The sequence below is a fragment of the Electrophorus electricus genome, chromosome 13 (assembly GCF_013358815.1).
Source record: "Electrophorus electricus isolate fEleEle1 chromosome 13, fEleEle1.pri, whole genome shotgun sequence".
NCBI classification, from domain to species: Eukaryota; Metazoa; Chordata; class Actinopteri; order Gymnotiformes; family Gymnotidae; genus Electrophorus; species Electrophorus electricus.
The window spans coordinates 10,368,071-10,386,065 of NC_049547.1; the positions used below are offsets into that span (position 1 = coordinate 10,368,071).

The window sequence follows — 17,995 nt, forward strand, 5'->3', positions numbered from 1 at the left end:
GCGAACACAGAGGGGCTTTATGATTTCCATAATTTGGCTGAAGGGCATCCAAACAGTGGCTCAGGAGCAAGAGGCTCTGACTCATCTGGAGTGCACAAAAATATATGATAGAAAACATGTGGGCTTAGTTGTATAACCGCTGGGGGGTGGGGGGCGTTAAAAGGAAAGAGAACTCATTTGCATTCCATCTGAGGATCGGGACAAAGTGGAAAACTAAACGCTTACGGATACCGTAACGACGGACGATGAAAGTGGTAGTGATGGAGGGAGGTCACAACAGGCTACTAAAACAAAACAAAAAGACCCCACACAAACACAAATGTGTGCAAAAAAAACAAAAAAACAAACAAAAAAACAAACAAACAAACAAACAAAAAAAAAACAGGCAATGAGGAACCTGTATCAGCCCTCCTGACATGAGATGCAGGCACACAGCTGAACAGTCTAGTTAGATCTGAAACCCAGCTGAGCCATGTGCCGATGGCACCGGGAGCCAATCACGGGCCATGTGAAGTGGTTAGCGGCACTTACTCAGAAGTGCTTGGCAGCGTTGGAGCAACACGAGCTATGCAGTGAGACGGGTGCTGCAGTGAGACTGATAATGCAGCGAGACCTGTGTGTGGCGTTAAGTGACAGACGTGGTGCTTTACACTGGGAAATGGCCAGGAACGTGTAATACAGCCCAACTGTGACGTGAACATCGGCTGCGCTAGAGAGGATGGCCTGACTGGCATGCTCAGAAATGTTTCTACTACAGCCACATTCACCTATAATATCAAATTAGCACAGAGCTGTGATTGAAAACATGCAATCCTCACTCAATAGCTTAAATGACAATCATATCGTCAAACACAAAATTACATATTACAAGTAGTGCTGGATCAAGCTCGAGGCAAAGCGGTTATCGCGCGGTGCTGAGGGGATGGGAATGTTTCCACGCGTAACTTCATAAGGAGATTTGATGGGAGCCAACCGCCATCCTTAGCGTGCCTCTGGAACTCGGGGCAGGCTGCGGATGTGCCTGTCTGAACAGCTGCTGCAGATGAAAGGCTCTGTGTACTTCCCGGGGGGCCTGTGCCAATCCCACTGTCCTCTCCGGGGAGTCACGGAGCAGGGAAAATAGGGCGGCTCCAAGCTCCAGCCCCGCAGCCTGCCGACGAGGAGGGGCGGGGGCAGGGCAGGCCAGCTCCTCTCACAACCACACTGCACAGCACTGCAGCACAGACTGGGAAATTATTAACGAGTCTGGAACTTTCCACCAGGGTCCCTCACTGACACACACACACACACTATAAGAGTGATATAGGGCAGCCACTAAGTGAAGCAGGAAGACCACTCTGAACCCCTCCCCCTCTCCAAAGCTCTACCCTGAAACATCAGCCAGACTGGTAACAAGCCCCTGACATGGTGCCAGTGGCCTGTGCAGACAGGGGTATTAGAACCTCTCCTCCTACACGAGTATGTAAGTCTAAGTCATGTGAGCAGTGACGTTCCACAGCTGAAAAGGCTTTTCGGTTTTACTTTACATGAAAATCACACCACCGCAAGTCATGTTTATCAGTACACACACACACACACACACACACACACACACACACACACACACACACACACACACACACACTGTACAAAGCCTTGTTCTGTCCACCCCTTCAAATGCATCTCATGCAATAAATGAGTTACGGCTTGTGAACAGATAAAGAGCTGCTTTAAATGAGGGGGGCTTCCTCTGTGCTGCGCAGGAAGTGGCCTGTCTCCCAGGCCCATGACAGCCACTGCATTGCAGATGTGATTACAGGACCGTGAGCCTGGAGCAGAGATCAGCTTAGCCGGCAGGCAACGTGCACAAAATGGCCTCCTGCTGTTCCAGCAACGCTGCTCTGTGCCCTGCTCACTGACTCCATTTCTGATACCCCGCTTCGTTAGGGGCTCGGCGACGCCCCCTAGCCGCAGCAGCTGAAAGATGAGATGCGAGAGGAAGAGACGAGGAGGCCTGTTCTAAAATCCCATTAAACTCCTTCTTTCCGACGGATGCGGCAATTGTTAATGGTTTCAGTTCGGTTCGAGCCAAACTAGTGCGCTATTTTAATGCTGGAGGTCGCAGCAGAAAGAAAAAGGGAAAGAAGACCATTATCACATGACAAGAACACAAATGTTTGTAAATGTTTTCAATTGGCTGTTTACAGTTATTGTCCTGCTCTGTTTCGTAATAAAAAGACAAACACATTCATGCATGTTGCCGGTGTGGCTAATCAGCGTCCAGCAGTGCGTGTGCAGCACCGGGTCAGTCGTGAGACGCGAGACACTGAGAGCCTGGCGGAAGACACTTCAGTCCCCGTGCCGAGGTGATTAAAACAGCGCCACGGAGGGAGCTGGCTTTTCACACTCCGCTGTGATTAAGAGCTGAACTCATGCAGCTCAAACGCCTGTCTAATTACCGTGGCTGGGAGCTCGGTGGCCGTGGGTGAGGAGGAGGCCGCCGTGGGCAAGCGCGCGCTTCCGGCGGACAGAAGGTTGCGGTACTACTGCACGCTGGACTAGCTTTTAACGCGCCATCATTCAGACACGCAGAGGGACGGCGAGTTAACGCGGCATTGTTAAGGCCTGGTTCTTAAAAACGCACAGGACCGGATATGAGCACGACTGGTCCTAACGTTTAACCCTCCTCACCTCCACTAACACCAACACCTCCAACTCTTTGAGGCCTAAAGACTATTTTACAGTCTTTACAGCATTCGAGGGAGTTTGACAGGAAGGGCTGTTAATAAGCTGAAGCAGTTGGATCTCGAGTCTTGCAGTTGAGCAGTAAGTTGGCTGAAGTTCTGGACTAAGATCAGGGGCAACGTTCTTCTAGAGTCCCCCCCTCACTAGTGCTGAACGTGCGCAGACGATGCTGGAGAGGAATCTGTGGGATGAGGAGCCGGGCCTTACCCAGGGGGATGGCCATGGGGATGAGGAAGCCCCGCAGCGGGGAGCCTGGTACCAGCTGCTCCTGCTGGACTGGGCTGCTGGGACTGAAGAGGTACTGGGGTCCAGAGGACACCGCACGAACCCCCGACGAGCTGGTCTGGGTCTGGGTCTTGGAGGACTTCATCTTCACGCCTGGGACACAAATTGAGGAGGGAGGAGAGAGACACACAAAAAAAGACACACTTATAAACACACACTTATAATAAACACACACTTATAAACACACACATAATAAACATGGACTTATAAACAACACGCACTTATAAACACGCACTTATAAACAAACACGCACTTATAAACAAACACGCACTTATAAACAAACACGCACTTATAATAAACACGCACTTATAATAAACACACACTTATAATAAACACACACTTATAATAAACACACACTTATAATAAACACACTTATAAATAGATGCACTGAATTCATGAAGTGGGATGTATGTTCAGTTAACCTAATTTCATTGGAGAAATCGCCTGGGACCAATCAGAGTATCAAAGCATGTTGGCTAAACCATTTGGTTGGCTAAACCATTTGGTTCCAGAACCAGAGGCTCAGTTCTGGCAGCGTTCTCCACCCCAGACTGTATGGCGGAGTAGAAACACTCCATGTATGCACCCCTGAACATCCCTGTTCATCAGCGCTTTACCTTTCACACTCTCGATCAGTTTAGGACGCTGCACTTTGGGTTTTGGCACGGGGGAGCTGAAGCGGAGGTAGGGCCCTTTCTTCAGGGTGCGTCGCTGGCCCTCGTACAGGGCCCTCCCATACACCTTCTCCAGGTACGCCTCGTCATCGTCAGACTTGGGCGGTGTGGGCTGCGGCAAGCAGAAACGCACACACTTAGGCGCACAGAGCAACCACCCCATAAACATCTGCTGAAGCCCATTAAACGTGCTAGTGTGGAAGGCAGGCGGCGGAGCACGACTGTTTCAAGTCAAACCCTTAGTGTCAACATCCAGACTGCTCTACACTTTCCATTGTTACGGAGACGCTTGTTTTGACTGGCTGCTAAGGCTCCTGACAGCCGGATTTGTCTGGTGATAGGAGGGGGGGAAGACAGGGCGCCTTACAAGGTAAGAGCTGAGCGAGCCGTCGCCACGGCCGCTGTTGCTAGGCTCGCTGTGTTTTACGCAGACAACAGGAAACATGTGCAGCCATTAGCATGGAGCAGGTCCCGGCCAAACGCAGATAAGCACGTCTGCCTCCTGCCTGCCTCTTCGCGTTTACAGCAAACCCGTGTGGGAGGCAGCATGTGTGCGAGGACACCTCCTCTAGCTAGACCGAGCGGGGCCAGAGCGCCCATGTTCACGTCCAGATGGGTGGATGCGGGAGGACGCAAGCGTGTCCTCCAGGTCCCTGTCTGGATGTGTGGAAATACAGCGAGGACGAACAGGTGCAGGCTGCATGCAGCAGACACCACAGGAGCCTCACAGATGAAGTCTGATGGATGGATACGGCAGAGGAAAAAGCACACTGACCTCCAGCACAGCTTTCAAATGCTATTTACATATCATTTTATACAATTAACACGGGAATCGGTGTTTTATTGACAGACTGTGTTGAATACATTATGACATACTGCCCGGGCAATATGTTCCATCAGTGTCTAATCGTATTTGTCTCAACCGAGCACCACGACGACTAATTAATTGCGCTCCTTCATTATAGAGGGAAGAGGTCATCGGTGAAAACGGGCGATGATGCGTCAGGTCGAGCATGGAGGCTTCAGTGCGACAGTGCCATCACACTCACCGCGTGTGCGTGCTGCTCCGCGTCGCTCCTCAGAGAGGAGGTGTGATGCTGGCCCGGCGGCAGCCTGCTCGGCGCAGGGGCTCTCAGCGCTGGCCTTCTGCTTGCTGCTGCTACAGCTCCTTTCCCCTTTGGCCCCGCCCTTCTGGTCCTGGCCCCGCCCCCACCACCCTGAACCCGGGGGGCGGCGGGGGCCCTCTCCGCAGCGGAGCCCAGCGGAGCCAGCTCGTCCTGCCGTACGGGAAGATTGGTACCGCAATTAAAAACACTCGGCTTAAACATGCCCCAAAGGATTCCCTGTATGGATTTCAACTTATTTTATCAAAGAAATTGGGTTATCATAAAAATCACGAATAATAATCTTTTTGAACGAATACGGGGTATTATCATGAAAAGAGCGGGGTTTGTGGTGTTAAACATTAAACAGACAGTAGTGAAGACAGCAATGAACCGCTGTTTGAGATGAACTTCACCTCGATCTCCTTGGTCAGCGTGCTGATCCACGCATCCACAGTCTTCCTCACTCTCAGCTCCTCCCTGGCGTCTCTGCAAGACGGAGCACAGGCCTTTACGTTCAGCAGTCGCGCAGCGCACACGGGGCACAGCGGCCGCGGGCCGGGAGACGGCTGTGCCTGGCTGAGCATTTGTCAAGCCAGGTGCTGAGCGTGCTTTTGTCTTTCTCTGCTCCCCCCCCCCCCTTTTTTTTTCTGTGCAACTGCCAGATAAATCGTCCCGGGGAAATAAGCAGAGGTTCCTTTAGGCAGGAGCACAGTGCAAACATACTGCAGACAGCTCCGGATCCTTCAAGCATTCAGTTCACGAGTGCGCGAGATGACACCACTGCATTAATCACAATGAGGAGTGATATCTGTGGGCAGAGCTAATCTAAATGTGCCATATATCTTTCTGAGACCCCCAGGATGCACTAGCACTTCTTTACAGCACACATTATGCTAATGCCCTGCTGTCTGCTGGCCTGTTAGCCTGCTCCTGCATCACTTATTGCAGTGAATAAATCACGGTGCTGGGCGGAGGGGGAGAGAGAGTGACGCGCTCCGTCCAAGCGCCTCTCTCCCGCAGAGGAGACCGCGTCTGCGGTCGGCCACCGCGCGCGGCTCCGGTTCCGCTTTTCCTCTCTTGCTCACACTCGCGGTTTCTCTCCTTCCTCCTTTTTGTTGCTGCGTGGGCTTCAGGGAGAGCGCGCTTAGCATAGGAGGGCTGGAAGTAGAAGTGTGTTTTTTGTGTGTCTGTGCGTGCGAGTCAGGACTGTGCCTCGGCAGAGACATCACACTCCCATGCGCGTGCGCACACACACGCACGCACACACACACGCACAGAGAATTCACAGTGGTAGGAAAGCCCACCATTGAAGTTCAGATGCCAGAAGAACAGGGCTGTTTCTGGGCAGAGCAGACAGCATCTGGCTCCATGCCAGGCAGGAGGAACAAACAGCTGGCTATGGAGCACAGAGCCTCTCTCATCCACCACCAACCTCCGGCAATACTATCCCCTCAAGACACACACACACACACACACACAACACACACACACACACACACAGAGAGACACACCCATCCACATACATCTGCACTGACACACCCTCACACGCTAGTGTATGCTTGCGCACGTGCACAAAAACACACAGATTCCTAAAAACAAATTTTGACCATCAAAAGGCCCATGTTCTGACAAGAGCACGTCTCCATCTCTCGTCAAGTGTTTGCGGCGTGATGGATTCACCTAATCAGATGATGCTTGAAGACACTCGTGATTCCAAATGGAGTACAATTGATCTGAGGGCTCAAAATGACCTTCAATTAACCCCTGCAGGCTGCCCGCCATTTGCACACCGCCGTGCTCCAGCTCGAAGCCATTTGAAGCTTTTATTCTGCCGAATATTTGAGCTCAGAGGATTGAGATGGGAGAAATAAGAGCTGGAAAATGAGCTATAAAGACCATTCAGAGCAACAATGCGTTCACATCGCCTTCGCAAAGATGAAAACATAACGACTGCATAAAGGGGGCAGAACAAAGTGATCCAGTGGAACAGCACACACACCCAAAAAAAGAGACGCTTGTATAATTCACTGCCTGTGCCAGACGCCACTGAAAAGTTAAGGGAGTCTTAAATAACACCCCTGTACTCATCGGAATACACTCATTAAGACAATTCAGTCTCACCACGAACTGCAATTAATTATTAGTGATAAGCGTAACTCATTGATTTGCCACGTCTCTTGATTATTTCCATTCTAAGCTTAAATGATAAAACAGCTGGATCATTTCGGCCGTGGCAGCCAGCTGTAAACGGCTCCGGAGGACCGAGGTTGAGCGTTTCAGAGGAACGACTCTGATGAAGCAGTAACGACGAGTGATAAACTAGAGGCAATAAGAGAGACATAAACTGAGGTCAACAAACAGATCTCCCCTGCTGGTCTGTGACTAGAATCGCCAGAAGCATAAAAAACAAGTACTTTTAGCAGACAAGTGGCACATTACAAACGCATAACAGATTAAGTATCTGGTAGCGTTAATCTTTGGGTTGAATCAGATGTCATCCGCCTTTTCACTTTCGACTTCAGACGTGAGAATTACGCATCATTAGACGTCATCAGATGCGAGCGCTCGACAACGGAGAACTCGAAGGGATCGGAGGTGTCAGGAAGGCAGCAGGGGAGGCGCACGGTGTTCAGCTACCTGCATGCTCCGCGGGTGCTTCAGTGCACGTGAAGGCTGTACTTACAAACTGATTCGGAATGGGATAGTGCTCATTTTTACTCCAGAGAAAGGCAGGCTACAACTTTTTTAGGCACAGTGCATAATGATGAAGAGGTCGAAAACTTTCAGGTTTGCAAATGGCGCCATTAATAATTCAGTGAAATGGATGGCAGGGATAAAATTCTACTTCAGCCTCGTTTTGCAATGTCAGTAGCCCAAATGAATGAATCCATCAAGGCAAGGCATGCGAGGTGCGACAGAGAACCCGCCCCCGCCCCCCCCAAAGCACGGACGGTCACCAGGAAGGACCCGCAAGGAAAAGTGTAAAGAGGAAGAGCACGGGGACGAAGAGAGCCGCATCTGTCGCCACGACCTTTCGGCGGAGGAAAAGATCAAAGCCATTACAGCAGTCAGAGGCAGCCGCATCAATCAGCATGTTTGTGTTTTCCAGCTCCCACATTAGGAGCAGAGCTGATTGCCTTTGCCATTTGGGAGACAATTACCAGCAGGGCTGACATTTCTAACTGAGGGTTTGAATACTGGGCCAGCCTTGACGGGTGTCAAAGAGGAACCGCTGATACTGGGCCGGGCCTGAGGAGTGTCGGAGGAGAACCGTGATACTGGGCTGGGCCCACACTGACAGAGCCATCATCCAGAAGAGACAGGGCTGTCCTCACACACACACACACACACACACACACACACACACACACACACGGGACAGGAGTCCTTGGAGTCCTTCTCCATTTGTTTTTTTAAGGCGGCTTTAGCACTCGGTTGCCTCGTCTTCTCTCGCCCATCAAAGGCATCAGTCCTGCTTCTCGCCGCTGCATCACACGCCATTACCGCCAACCTCTCTGAATGCCACATTCCATCCTAAAAGTCACAAACAAACGAGACCTGCCTGGCATCCAAAACGGCAGGATCCATCAGCAACACATCTAGACGCGCACCCACGCACGCCGGCATGCACGGCTGACGGTCAGTCTGAATTTATGATGCCGCAGAATTTGGCAGAGCTCCCGCTTTCGATGAAATTCATATCCCTTCTGCATTTTAAATGGATCTGACTCGCAGTGACTCACAGTGACATCTGAAGGTGTCCCGTGGCGCCTGACCAAGACATTAGGAGCAGATCCTCTCAGTCCTGTGAGTTGCGTGGTGGGATTAGACTTGTTTTTCCAGCACATTCTTCAAACACTTGATAGGATCGAGGGAGTTCGGAGGCCAAGTGAACGCCTTCCACACTTTGTCGTGTTCCTCAAAAGATTTATGTCTAATTTTTGTGGCATTATCCTGCTGAAAGAGGCTGCTGCCATTAGAGAGTGCCTTTGCCATGGAGGGATGTACTTGGTCCGTGACCATGTTAAGTTAGGTGGTACGTTCCAAAGTGACATCCATATGAATGCCAGGGCCCAAGGTTTCCCTGCAGAAACCTGCACAGAACATCACACTCCATCTGCTAGCTTGTCCTCCCCCGGCACGCAACACGCACACACACCCAGCCATCAGACCAAGACAAAGTCACTCAGATCCTTACACTTGCCTGTTTTTTCCCCACTTTCAACATTTCAAATGCAAGAACTGAATGTTAATTCACAAAAGCCTTTATAATGAGATAATCAGTGTTATTCACTTCAGCTGTCAGTAGTTTTAATGATATGTCTGACTGGAGTAAATCACAAACTTTCGCATACGGCAGTAGCGTGAAACTCCCCAATGGCACGGACGCTTTCAGCAAGCACCACGTCCAAAACAGTGTGTGATGATGACCGCGGTACAACGTGTTCTAAATGATCGGTGTTCTGAGCTGGGTGTTGTATGTATCAATGCGGTGCGGGCGACCCCGTAGCACGGATGAGGCCCAGTATTTCACGGCTGAAGTCTGGGGCTGAATACATTAGCACTGGGCAGAGGTGCATAAAGGACTCGGCTGACAGCCGCCCATCATTGTGATGGTTCCGTTTGGCTTAGCCCTCTCCTGCCTGGAGTGTGCTCTGAGGCCAGCTGTCAATCAAGATCACACGGAGCACTAGATGCCCAAGCACAAAAGTTTGAGAGGTGGCAGAACTGCAAAGCTCCTCGGCCATCCTCGGGAACACGTATGAACCAGACAAATGACCTAGAGGAAAAAAAAAATCTTGCTTTTGGGTGGATATTCTATCATTGACATCATCTGCGCTGTAGGACCAAACTCCCCCCCTCCCCTCCCCAAAAAAAACACAACTTATGAAAGCATAACTATCCATCATTTCATATTGAAGGTCCAGGGCACTATCACATATCATACCTGTTAGTAGCCAGTGCCTCTAGTTGTGTATGAAGCACCTCTCCATCCTTGGCTCTCAAAATGGCCTGCAGGTTCTCTTCCAGAACCTTCCGTCCTCGCCTGACTTGCTTCAGGACACACCCTGCATCCTCAAACATGGAGGCGGGCGGGGGCATGCTGGCCCTAGACAGAGGAGCAACCCTGGGAGGGACCACATCACCCAGCTCAGATGGCTAGAAATCAGAGGGAGGGAGAGTGAGAGTGAGAGAGAGAGAATGAAGTCTGGTGATTCAAGAGATAAGTAATTTGTAGCCTAAAGAAAAAGAACATCACAGCCTTTGTGAGCGACTGGCTTTTTGAAACGTACATGACAAACAAACAATAGGCAGAGAGAATGGCTGTGATAAGAACAGGAAACAGAGCTATCGGGGAAAGTGGCTACACTTTGGCACACAAATGAGAACAAGAAAAAAAAAATGACTGGCATATTTTTATTAAAAAAACTGGGTTTTTTTTGCAGGGGTGGCAGGGGCAGGCATTGAAGAAAATGATCAAGAGAACTAGCTTAAACATCAGAATAAAAGCAACCTAAGCCTCACGTCAGGCCTGTGTTATCCCTGCAATTACCCCCAGCCGCAAACGTCACGTTCCTTCTCCGTGAGCGTGTGTATGTACGAAGCCCAGGGACCTTGGTTGCCTCTCCCTCACCCCCCCCTCCCCCACCAATATAAATCTAACAGCTCTCCATAAATCCCTTACCAAGGCGATCGCACCTTCCCCAACCTTGATAGGGGACTCTCAGCCCACCTTCATCCCCTCAAAAACCCTCAGCAGATGCAAACGCTCAGCTCAGGATTTCAGAGCCCGAGCCTGGACGCGGCTCCGCCGCGTCATTTTCTAAACGTGTTAAGAATCTCTTCCTTTACCGAGCCACATTAGGTCAGAGGCAGCGAATGTTCCGGACACTCCGTTAAATCCGCCACTAAACGGGGGTGTTTTTGTTCGAACGGGTAATGCACCAATTTGCATGATACGGAGTGTGTGTAATTCACTGAAAAGCTACAAACGGCACAATTGATGTGAAGCCTCTCAAGCCATGATGGCAATTATGGACCTTGGTGGGGGTGGGGGTGGGTGAGAACGACGCAAAAGAAAAATGGCTGTTGCTGTGTTTGGAGAGGGGTTGCACAGCGTGGTGGCACTTTCTCACAGGCATTGTGCCTTAGCTTTCTGGGCCCAGGTGGAAAAGAGAGATAACAGCACTGATTTATCTGAAAGGTCTGTGTGTCACGGAGCGGCTGGAACCTGCAGGCTACAAAAGCTGCCATTGTGTCTGCAGGTTTGCTGTGGACAGGGTGAGCAGGAGGAACGGAGGAAAAGGCTCGCACCGCAGGCACTGCAGAGGCTGGAGTTGCTATGGGAACGCACCACGGAGAAGGGGTGTGGGTGGGGGAGGAGAGGGCAGGGCGGGGGGGAGGGGGTTCCTGCCGCTATGGATCGACGTTACGCACAGGAAACGCATCAGCAGTCTGGTAGAGAGAGCAGAGTGAGCCAAAAGTCTGACTAGGAGGGACCTGAACACAGCTTGTACTAAGCAACATACAAATCCAAATTTGTCTGAAAACACACGCACGCACACACAAGCACACGCACAGACATGAATACTGCACTCAGTAATGGATGATATTATGTATTGTTGCACTACAGTGCTGGAGTACAGCACATCAAGCAGCATCCCTCCCTCCATCCGTCCATGCTCCCGCTTCAACATTTTCCCTTCCTGGCAACGTGTGATCTGGGAAACGGCCGTGTGCCACCGGCCGGCAGGTGTGTGTGAGTGACATCTCATTAAAGCGGGCCTGCCGCCGAGGACTTCGAGCGGCTTTGGCCCCCTCGGCTCCGACAGGCGGAAGGACTCGCGCGCGTTCCCGGGCCAAAGTGCATCTGAATCCCGCATCCCCAATTATATGCTAATGTGTCATTTGCCTTTGCTACATTATTCTTGGCTGATGGAATTTTTCAGCCGCAGCTGGTGCGTGCCTGGAAACCCAATGCCTGGGCGGAGGGGGTGGGGAGGGAGGTGGCGTAGGGATAGAGGGTGGGGTGGGGGACGACTGGAATGGATGGAAACAGGCAGCGGCACACTCGGTGGAGGGGAGAAGTGCTGTAATTTATTAGCGAGGGAGGGTGAGGGGAAAGAAACAATTGGAAAATTGCTGTCTGGCCACCGAGACGCAAGGCGCAGGGGTCGGAGGCCCAGCTTGATTCGATCAGTGCCCTGCTCGGATTAGATTAGCACGTCCTGGAGCACAGCGCTGGAAATGATGGCCGGCTGCTGCAGGACACAGTCAACCTGCTGATCTACGCGAGGAGCCGGACGGACACGGCGTCCAGCATGCTAATGGGAAGGACTTTCTAGTGTGAGCTGCTAACCAGATATAAAAACAGACTGGACAGCCAGCAAAGGTTGGTCTGCAAAACAGCAATGTTTGCAATGTCGTTAATGGCTTGAGAAGTTGAGGCAGCACACTATGGCAGTAAATTTTCATGCAATGACAAGGTCAAGATAATGTAAGAACCCCCCCCCCAAAAATAAACCCTGTATGGTTATCGCGTCACATGCTTTCTCGGAGGCTGCGGGGGGGCTGTGCTTACCCGGAGCACGTTCCTCATCTCCTCCTTCAGTCTGCTGAGGTCCTGCAGCATAGCGCTGGCCTGCTGCACGGCTGAGCGGGAGCTCTCCTCGGTGCTGCGGGTTAAAGGGGCCGCGTCCATCAGGGTCCCCGCCGTCGCACACTGGCATGCAGGTTTGATCAAAGTGGAATCTGGGTGGCTCCTTCCAGCAGGACAGACAGACGCTTTGGGTGGGTTTTCTCTGGAAGAAGAACAATCACACTGAGTCACGGGCGTCTACCGCAAGGCTCCGTGGGCCAGGCCTCATGCAACGCTGATGCTTCTCATAATAATTTAGGACTCTGGGCACAAAGATGAGATAGTCACACTCTCTCAAGACCTGACTAGCAGAAGCTTCTTTTTCATGCCTCATATGCATGTCAAAAGCTAAATTATGAGTCCCAAGGGTCCACGCAGGACAGTTTAGCTATTCATTACCAGGGATGAAACTGTGAGTCGACAGGGACCCGAGGAGTCTTCATATTCAATCAATTACACCTTAGAAAGCACTCAAGCAGGCAAAGAAAATCAATTGCAAAGTAGATGGAGTCGGAGGGTTGGGGGTGGGGGTGGGTGGGTGGGTCTGCCATATGGACATGAAGGTCAGCTAAAGGACAAGGGGCACCACCCAGGCTCTGGAGGCCCCGCCCACAGGCGGAGCTGGGGGAGCATTGCTAGGACTGCCCTCTGTGTGCACTCTCCTGTCCTCGTCTGAGCAGCTCTGTTTACACTACGCCGCGCCCGAGCGACGTTAGGCGTAAAACTGAAATCAGCTCATATTGGAGCTGAAATATGTATTTATCCTGGCATGGCAGAGCTCTGTAACGAGGGGACTTGGAGGCCCTTGATGAGGGGCTTCTCCAGCGTCCAGCCAGGAGCCCGCGGCGCCCGCGCTGTTTTCATAGTGTGAGGTTGCCTGTTCATCTAATGTTACCGTGAAGTCCACGTCTCCAACACTGCTGCGCTTGTCTGCCACACAGGCAATAAATCACACGGAGGCGCTTTCCATTCGCCCAAATCACGCAAAGCAATTCGAGGCGATACAAAGACACTTTCTAGGCAGACGGCTATTTCGCCTCTGACAGGAAAGAGACCATTTAGAAACAATTTCCAAATCTGTCACTCACAGGCCAAGAAGAGCAGTTGCCATAGCGCTGACGCTATGAAATAGCTATCCGATACACTCAGGATACTGAATGTTATGATGCCAAAAGCCCTCAAACGTAATACGGGAGAATGTTCCTCGCCGGCTGGTTGTCGGACACGTTTGGATCAAGATGTGTCTGTGCTGTTTGACTCCACACCAAACCTATGTCCTCCCTCAGGAGGACAAACAGAGGAAGTCAGTTGTGTGAGAACGAACATATGAGAAAAATTAAAGTGCTCTCAGCAGCTTATTTGGAGAAAGAGCAGCATTTAACGGAGCCGTCAGAGAAAACACAGCCAGTGTCATGATCTGCCAGGCTGTCTAGACCTAAAGATTATTTGAGATAGAAGTGGACAAATATGGATTGGAGAGAAAGTGAGAGATGAGTGGAAATATAAGAACTAGGCAAGAAAAATAAATGAAGGCAGGGCACTAAAGAGGTGGCAAAGGGCAGCCACAGAGAGAAAGAGAATAAAGGGAACGAAAGAGAAGAGAAAAACCGAGCAGGCAGGTTGGCCTCAATTCCTCCCCCAGAGCCGTTCTCCCAGAGATAGAGGTTGGACCCGGAAGTCAGAGATGGCCCCAGCCTGCAGGTGTTTGCCCACAATTACAGCCTTCAGTGCACCACAACTTCAGCCCCCATCCTGCAGATCCAGCCCACAGCTACAATAGAACCCCGACACCTGATGAGACACATCCACCCAACCTCCCACCCCGATGCTTTCACACCATCACCACTTTTTAAATTAATCTATGCATTAATCTGCTCGTGCACATGCACACCCACCCACCCACCCACCCTCTAATGCGCTCACACACAAGCCTGCATCTCATCACACTCTCCTCTGCTGCACGAAGAGCCTCACATTCATTCTGAGCTTAAAGAGAAGTGAGAACAATCTCAGGACACCGTGGATCTCAGAACAAGGAAGGCACCGTTGCAAACGCCCTTTGCACTACAGACAAGAGCAGAACACTATCAAAGCGTTTTGGGAGTGCATCAGATGTGTTCTGGAAAACCATAAGACATTATATGAATGCACGGAATATAGCTTAAACTTTAAACATCGGCGCTGCCCAGAACGGTCAATACATGAGTGGAACAATTTGGGGCTGCGTGGTTTTTCTTTTATTCCCATTGGTTGAACCAGCCTGGGAAATGAACTTGACCACAATAGCACGAGGCGTGCAGGCCCACGGAAGGCGCAAAGATTCACCTCTGAGGAGGGCACGCGTCTACCTTCTCTCAGCCCGCTGACAGTTAACACAGACCCGACATAATAAGATCCAATCTTCTTAATTGTCTGCATGTGTAAGATATGAATTATAGACAAAACAGTACAATTCTCTCAAGGTTAAGTGTCTGATGCTGAAAAGCCTGAATTAACCCGAAGCCTCATCGCGTTTGATCTGTCGCTAGGCAGGCAGGCAGGCAGGCAGGCAGACAGCACTACTGGCTCGCGCCTTAGACAATCGTCTCATCCGAGCAGCCATTATGTCCTCAGGACTCGGCGCTGACAGAACAAGCGGAGAGGAAGAAGCTGCTTCTCGCCTTTTAGGGCTCAGTGATAAATAAACATGAAGCCCAGAGAGGCAGCGTGTGGCGTGCTGGGCGTCCTGATGTATTCCGCACAGCGTGCTGCTTTCAATCAGCTTTAAGACGCCACAAAAGAAGCTAATCCATTTGAAGGGGGCAGGGGCGCGAGGTTGGGGGAGGGGGGGGTAGATGCCAGGCTATTTGATCTTGTGCAAATTGATTAGGGTGCAGGCGCAGGCAGGGAAGCGTGCGGAATGCCCCCACAGAGGTCACGCCATGCTAATGTCTCCTTCCGGCAGATCGAGGGGGCGAAATCTCTGAGCTCGCGTCTCACGGGCGAACCGTCTCAAGCAAATTTCTGGGCACGTGCCGGCGAGACGACAGTCGGGGTCGTTAAAAGTGTACGCATCATGAGGACAGGTGTCCTTTTCAAAGCGAAGCCGAGAAGGCTGTGGATTTTATAGCTGTTATAGCTGCGCCACTGATGTGCAAAGATGATCAGCGTAAGAGGTGATCAACAGGAAGAACCCGCCCACTCTAAACTACTAAACAGGCTGAGGGGGCGTGTCCTCATCCCGCATCGATTTTCGGTTCCCCTCACAGCAGCACGCTGAACGTTATCAACATGCCACACATTTTCAGCTACCCGGCGAGATAAAGATCGCGATGCCACCTTCCACTCCCCTGCCCGCACGCACAAGCCCGAGAGGACGCACAAGGACATGGCAGAAATAGACCCCTGGCCCTGCCTCCCAGAGCAAAAGCTGCATTTCCCTCTCCCAAAACCAGGGCCAGGGCCAAAAAAGAGACTAAGAGAAAAAGAAAAATAATTCCTTTCTTTTTTTAAAAGCTTTTGTGTGGCACTGGGTATGTGGAGCAGAGAGGAAAGGAGGATCGCTCCCTGAAAGGATGTGAAAAGTGAGAGGAATGCTCAAACAGAAGGGTATCCCATAGCCCTCTCCTCTGTAGCACAAAAAAAAAAAAAGAAAAAAAAAGAAGGTCTCGGATACCATAGTGTGGGGGGTGGGGAGTGAGGCAGAAAGCGCGAGAGAGAGAGAGAGAGAGAGAGAGAGAGAGAGAGAGAGAGAGAGAGAAGAGCTTCAGTAAGGGTGTGCATGTGTGCAGAGACGCTGCCAGTTCAGCTTCCATTCATAAGGTGTGGAGTAAATGTCAGTGCAGGTACTCACTGATGTGCACGCTGCCCCACACAGGGAGAGAGAGACAGCAGTAACAAAGCCCAGCAGGGCCTCTGTCTGCCACCTTAAATTGGAAAGAGGACACCGTGCTGTTTTACTAAGACGGCATCATTATTCAGGGAGCGAGACGTAAAACCGATGCTTTTTATAAAAACCCATGACACTGGCAGTTTCACCGAGCCTTTCGTCTGCGCGCTGCAGGTTCAGGCGTGGCAGTAGAATACGATGGTGACAGGAAGCTCAGAAAGAAGGGGGAGGTGCTATTTGTGTGCAAGTCTGCGGTGGATAGTGGAGCTGGACCACAGCGTAAAAAAAACAAAACAACAACACCTATGCAGTAACCTAATCAGACAACGGAACAACATCCGAGCCTGCGGAATACGGCCATTAACACACAAAAACAATCCCTCTCGTGTTTGAGATCATGTTATCTATCTGATTCCTCATCTACAGCATATACGGTAGGTGATTTTAAAGACCTCAGAAGCTCGGCCGTTCGGAAGCACTGCTCCGGCAGGAGGCCCCCCGTGTCCGTCAGCCAAGTCGCACATCTCACGCCCGGGGCTGAGGACAGCGAGCGGCTCAGCCCGCGCAAATGAAGACCCCCTCGCGCTCATTTATCTTCATTCGCACTCGGAGCCTGCCGCGCTCTGCCCAGGACCCCGATTACGCCACACACCTGCCCGCATCCGGTGACCTCCAGCCACGCTTCCAAACTCCATTTCAGAAACCAAATTGGACATGTGATTACGATGGGGGGTGATAAATGATGCAGTATGACAAGTACAAATACCGTAGTAGCATAAATGTGAGGCTACACTAATCCAGCATCTCCGGCTGCGGGTGAGGAGGAGGAGTAGGAGGAGTAGGAGGAGGCCGGGGAAACAGCCTCTCCTGCCTGCTTGCACACCTCTGAACCAGAGCCCTGCAGCTCAGGCAGACATTCATGCCTCCTCTCGCACCGGCAGAGGGGGGAATCTGGGGGAGGAATCCTACAAATGTAATTTTAAAGCAATTTTGCAGGACAGCACAGGTGTTGGACCTGAAGTTATGAGTCTCAGTGTCACGCGGTCCGCCCACAATTCACCAAGACATTCAGGAACACGGGAAACATTAAGCAGGCACATGCAGCCCTGCAGCTCTCGCCCAGCGCAAGGCTTTGCGCGAGTCCTCGGCTTATGGTTGTGTGGTCGTGTAATGTCACTCTGTAATGAAGAAGAACAGAAATCCTACTGACAGGTCGTGGAGAGGTAACGCCATGCGCGCGCGTGTGTGCAAATCCAACCAAACCGTTTCCACGGCGTGTTTCGCGGCTTCCTCGATGTGTAAATAGTGTTCTTGGCCCCCGTTGCCGTGTCGGAGCGGGGTGGCCACCGTGACATTTCGCCAGAGGCAGGGTCGCTGCGCGGACCGCACGCCACTGCACTGCAGAGAGGCTGTGGGTAGCGCTGACATTTAGTCCGTCCCCCCTCTTCACACACGCACGGCTCTACGTCCCTCGGGACATCTGCAGAGGCACAGCCACACTGCGAGTGCAGAGCGGCGAGGGGGCAGCGTGTCCGTGCATTTCCAGCGTACAGGCGGACTCATTCCGCATTCAACACACCTGCACAATAGCGCGCACACACATTTACATGGAAATAAAAAGAATAACACCCTTGTGGGCCTGCACGGCAGCGGAGACAAAGCAAATTCGTACGTGCGCACACACACAAACACGTGCGCA

At 51.5% G+C, this 17,995-nt stretch overlaps 1 protein-coding gene across 1 annotated transcript in view; it reads right to left on the reverse strand.

Annotated features, from left to right (window-relative positions):
- The window catches only part of kiaa0586 (KIAA0586 ortholog), a 79,038-nt gene that overhangs the window by 33,970 nt on the left and 27,073 nt on the right, over positions 1-17,995 (reverse strand). Inside the window, exons 11-16 of the mRNA XM_035532609.1 lie at positions 12,372-12,591; positions 9,738-9,949; positions 5,203-5,275; positions 4,733-4,960; positions 3,627-3,795; positions 2,932-3,102 (exon numbers count right to left, since the gene is read on the reverse strand). Of these exons, the coding sequence (XP_035388502.1) occupies positions 2,932-3,102; positions 3,627-3,795; positions 4,733-4,960; positions 5,203-5,275; positions 9,738-9,949; positions 12,372-12,591 (1,073 nt within the window). The remainder of the gene's footprint in view (positions 1-2,931; positions 3,103-3,626; positions 3,796-4,732; positions 4,961-5,202; positions 5,276-9,737; positions 9,950-12,371; positions 12,592-17,995) is intronic.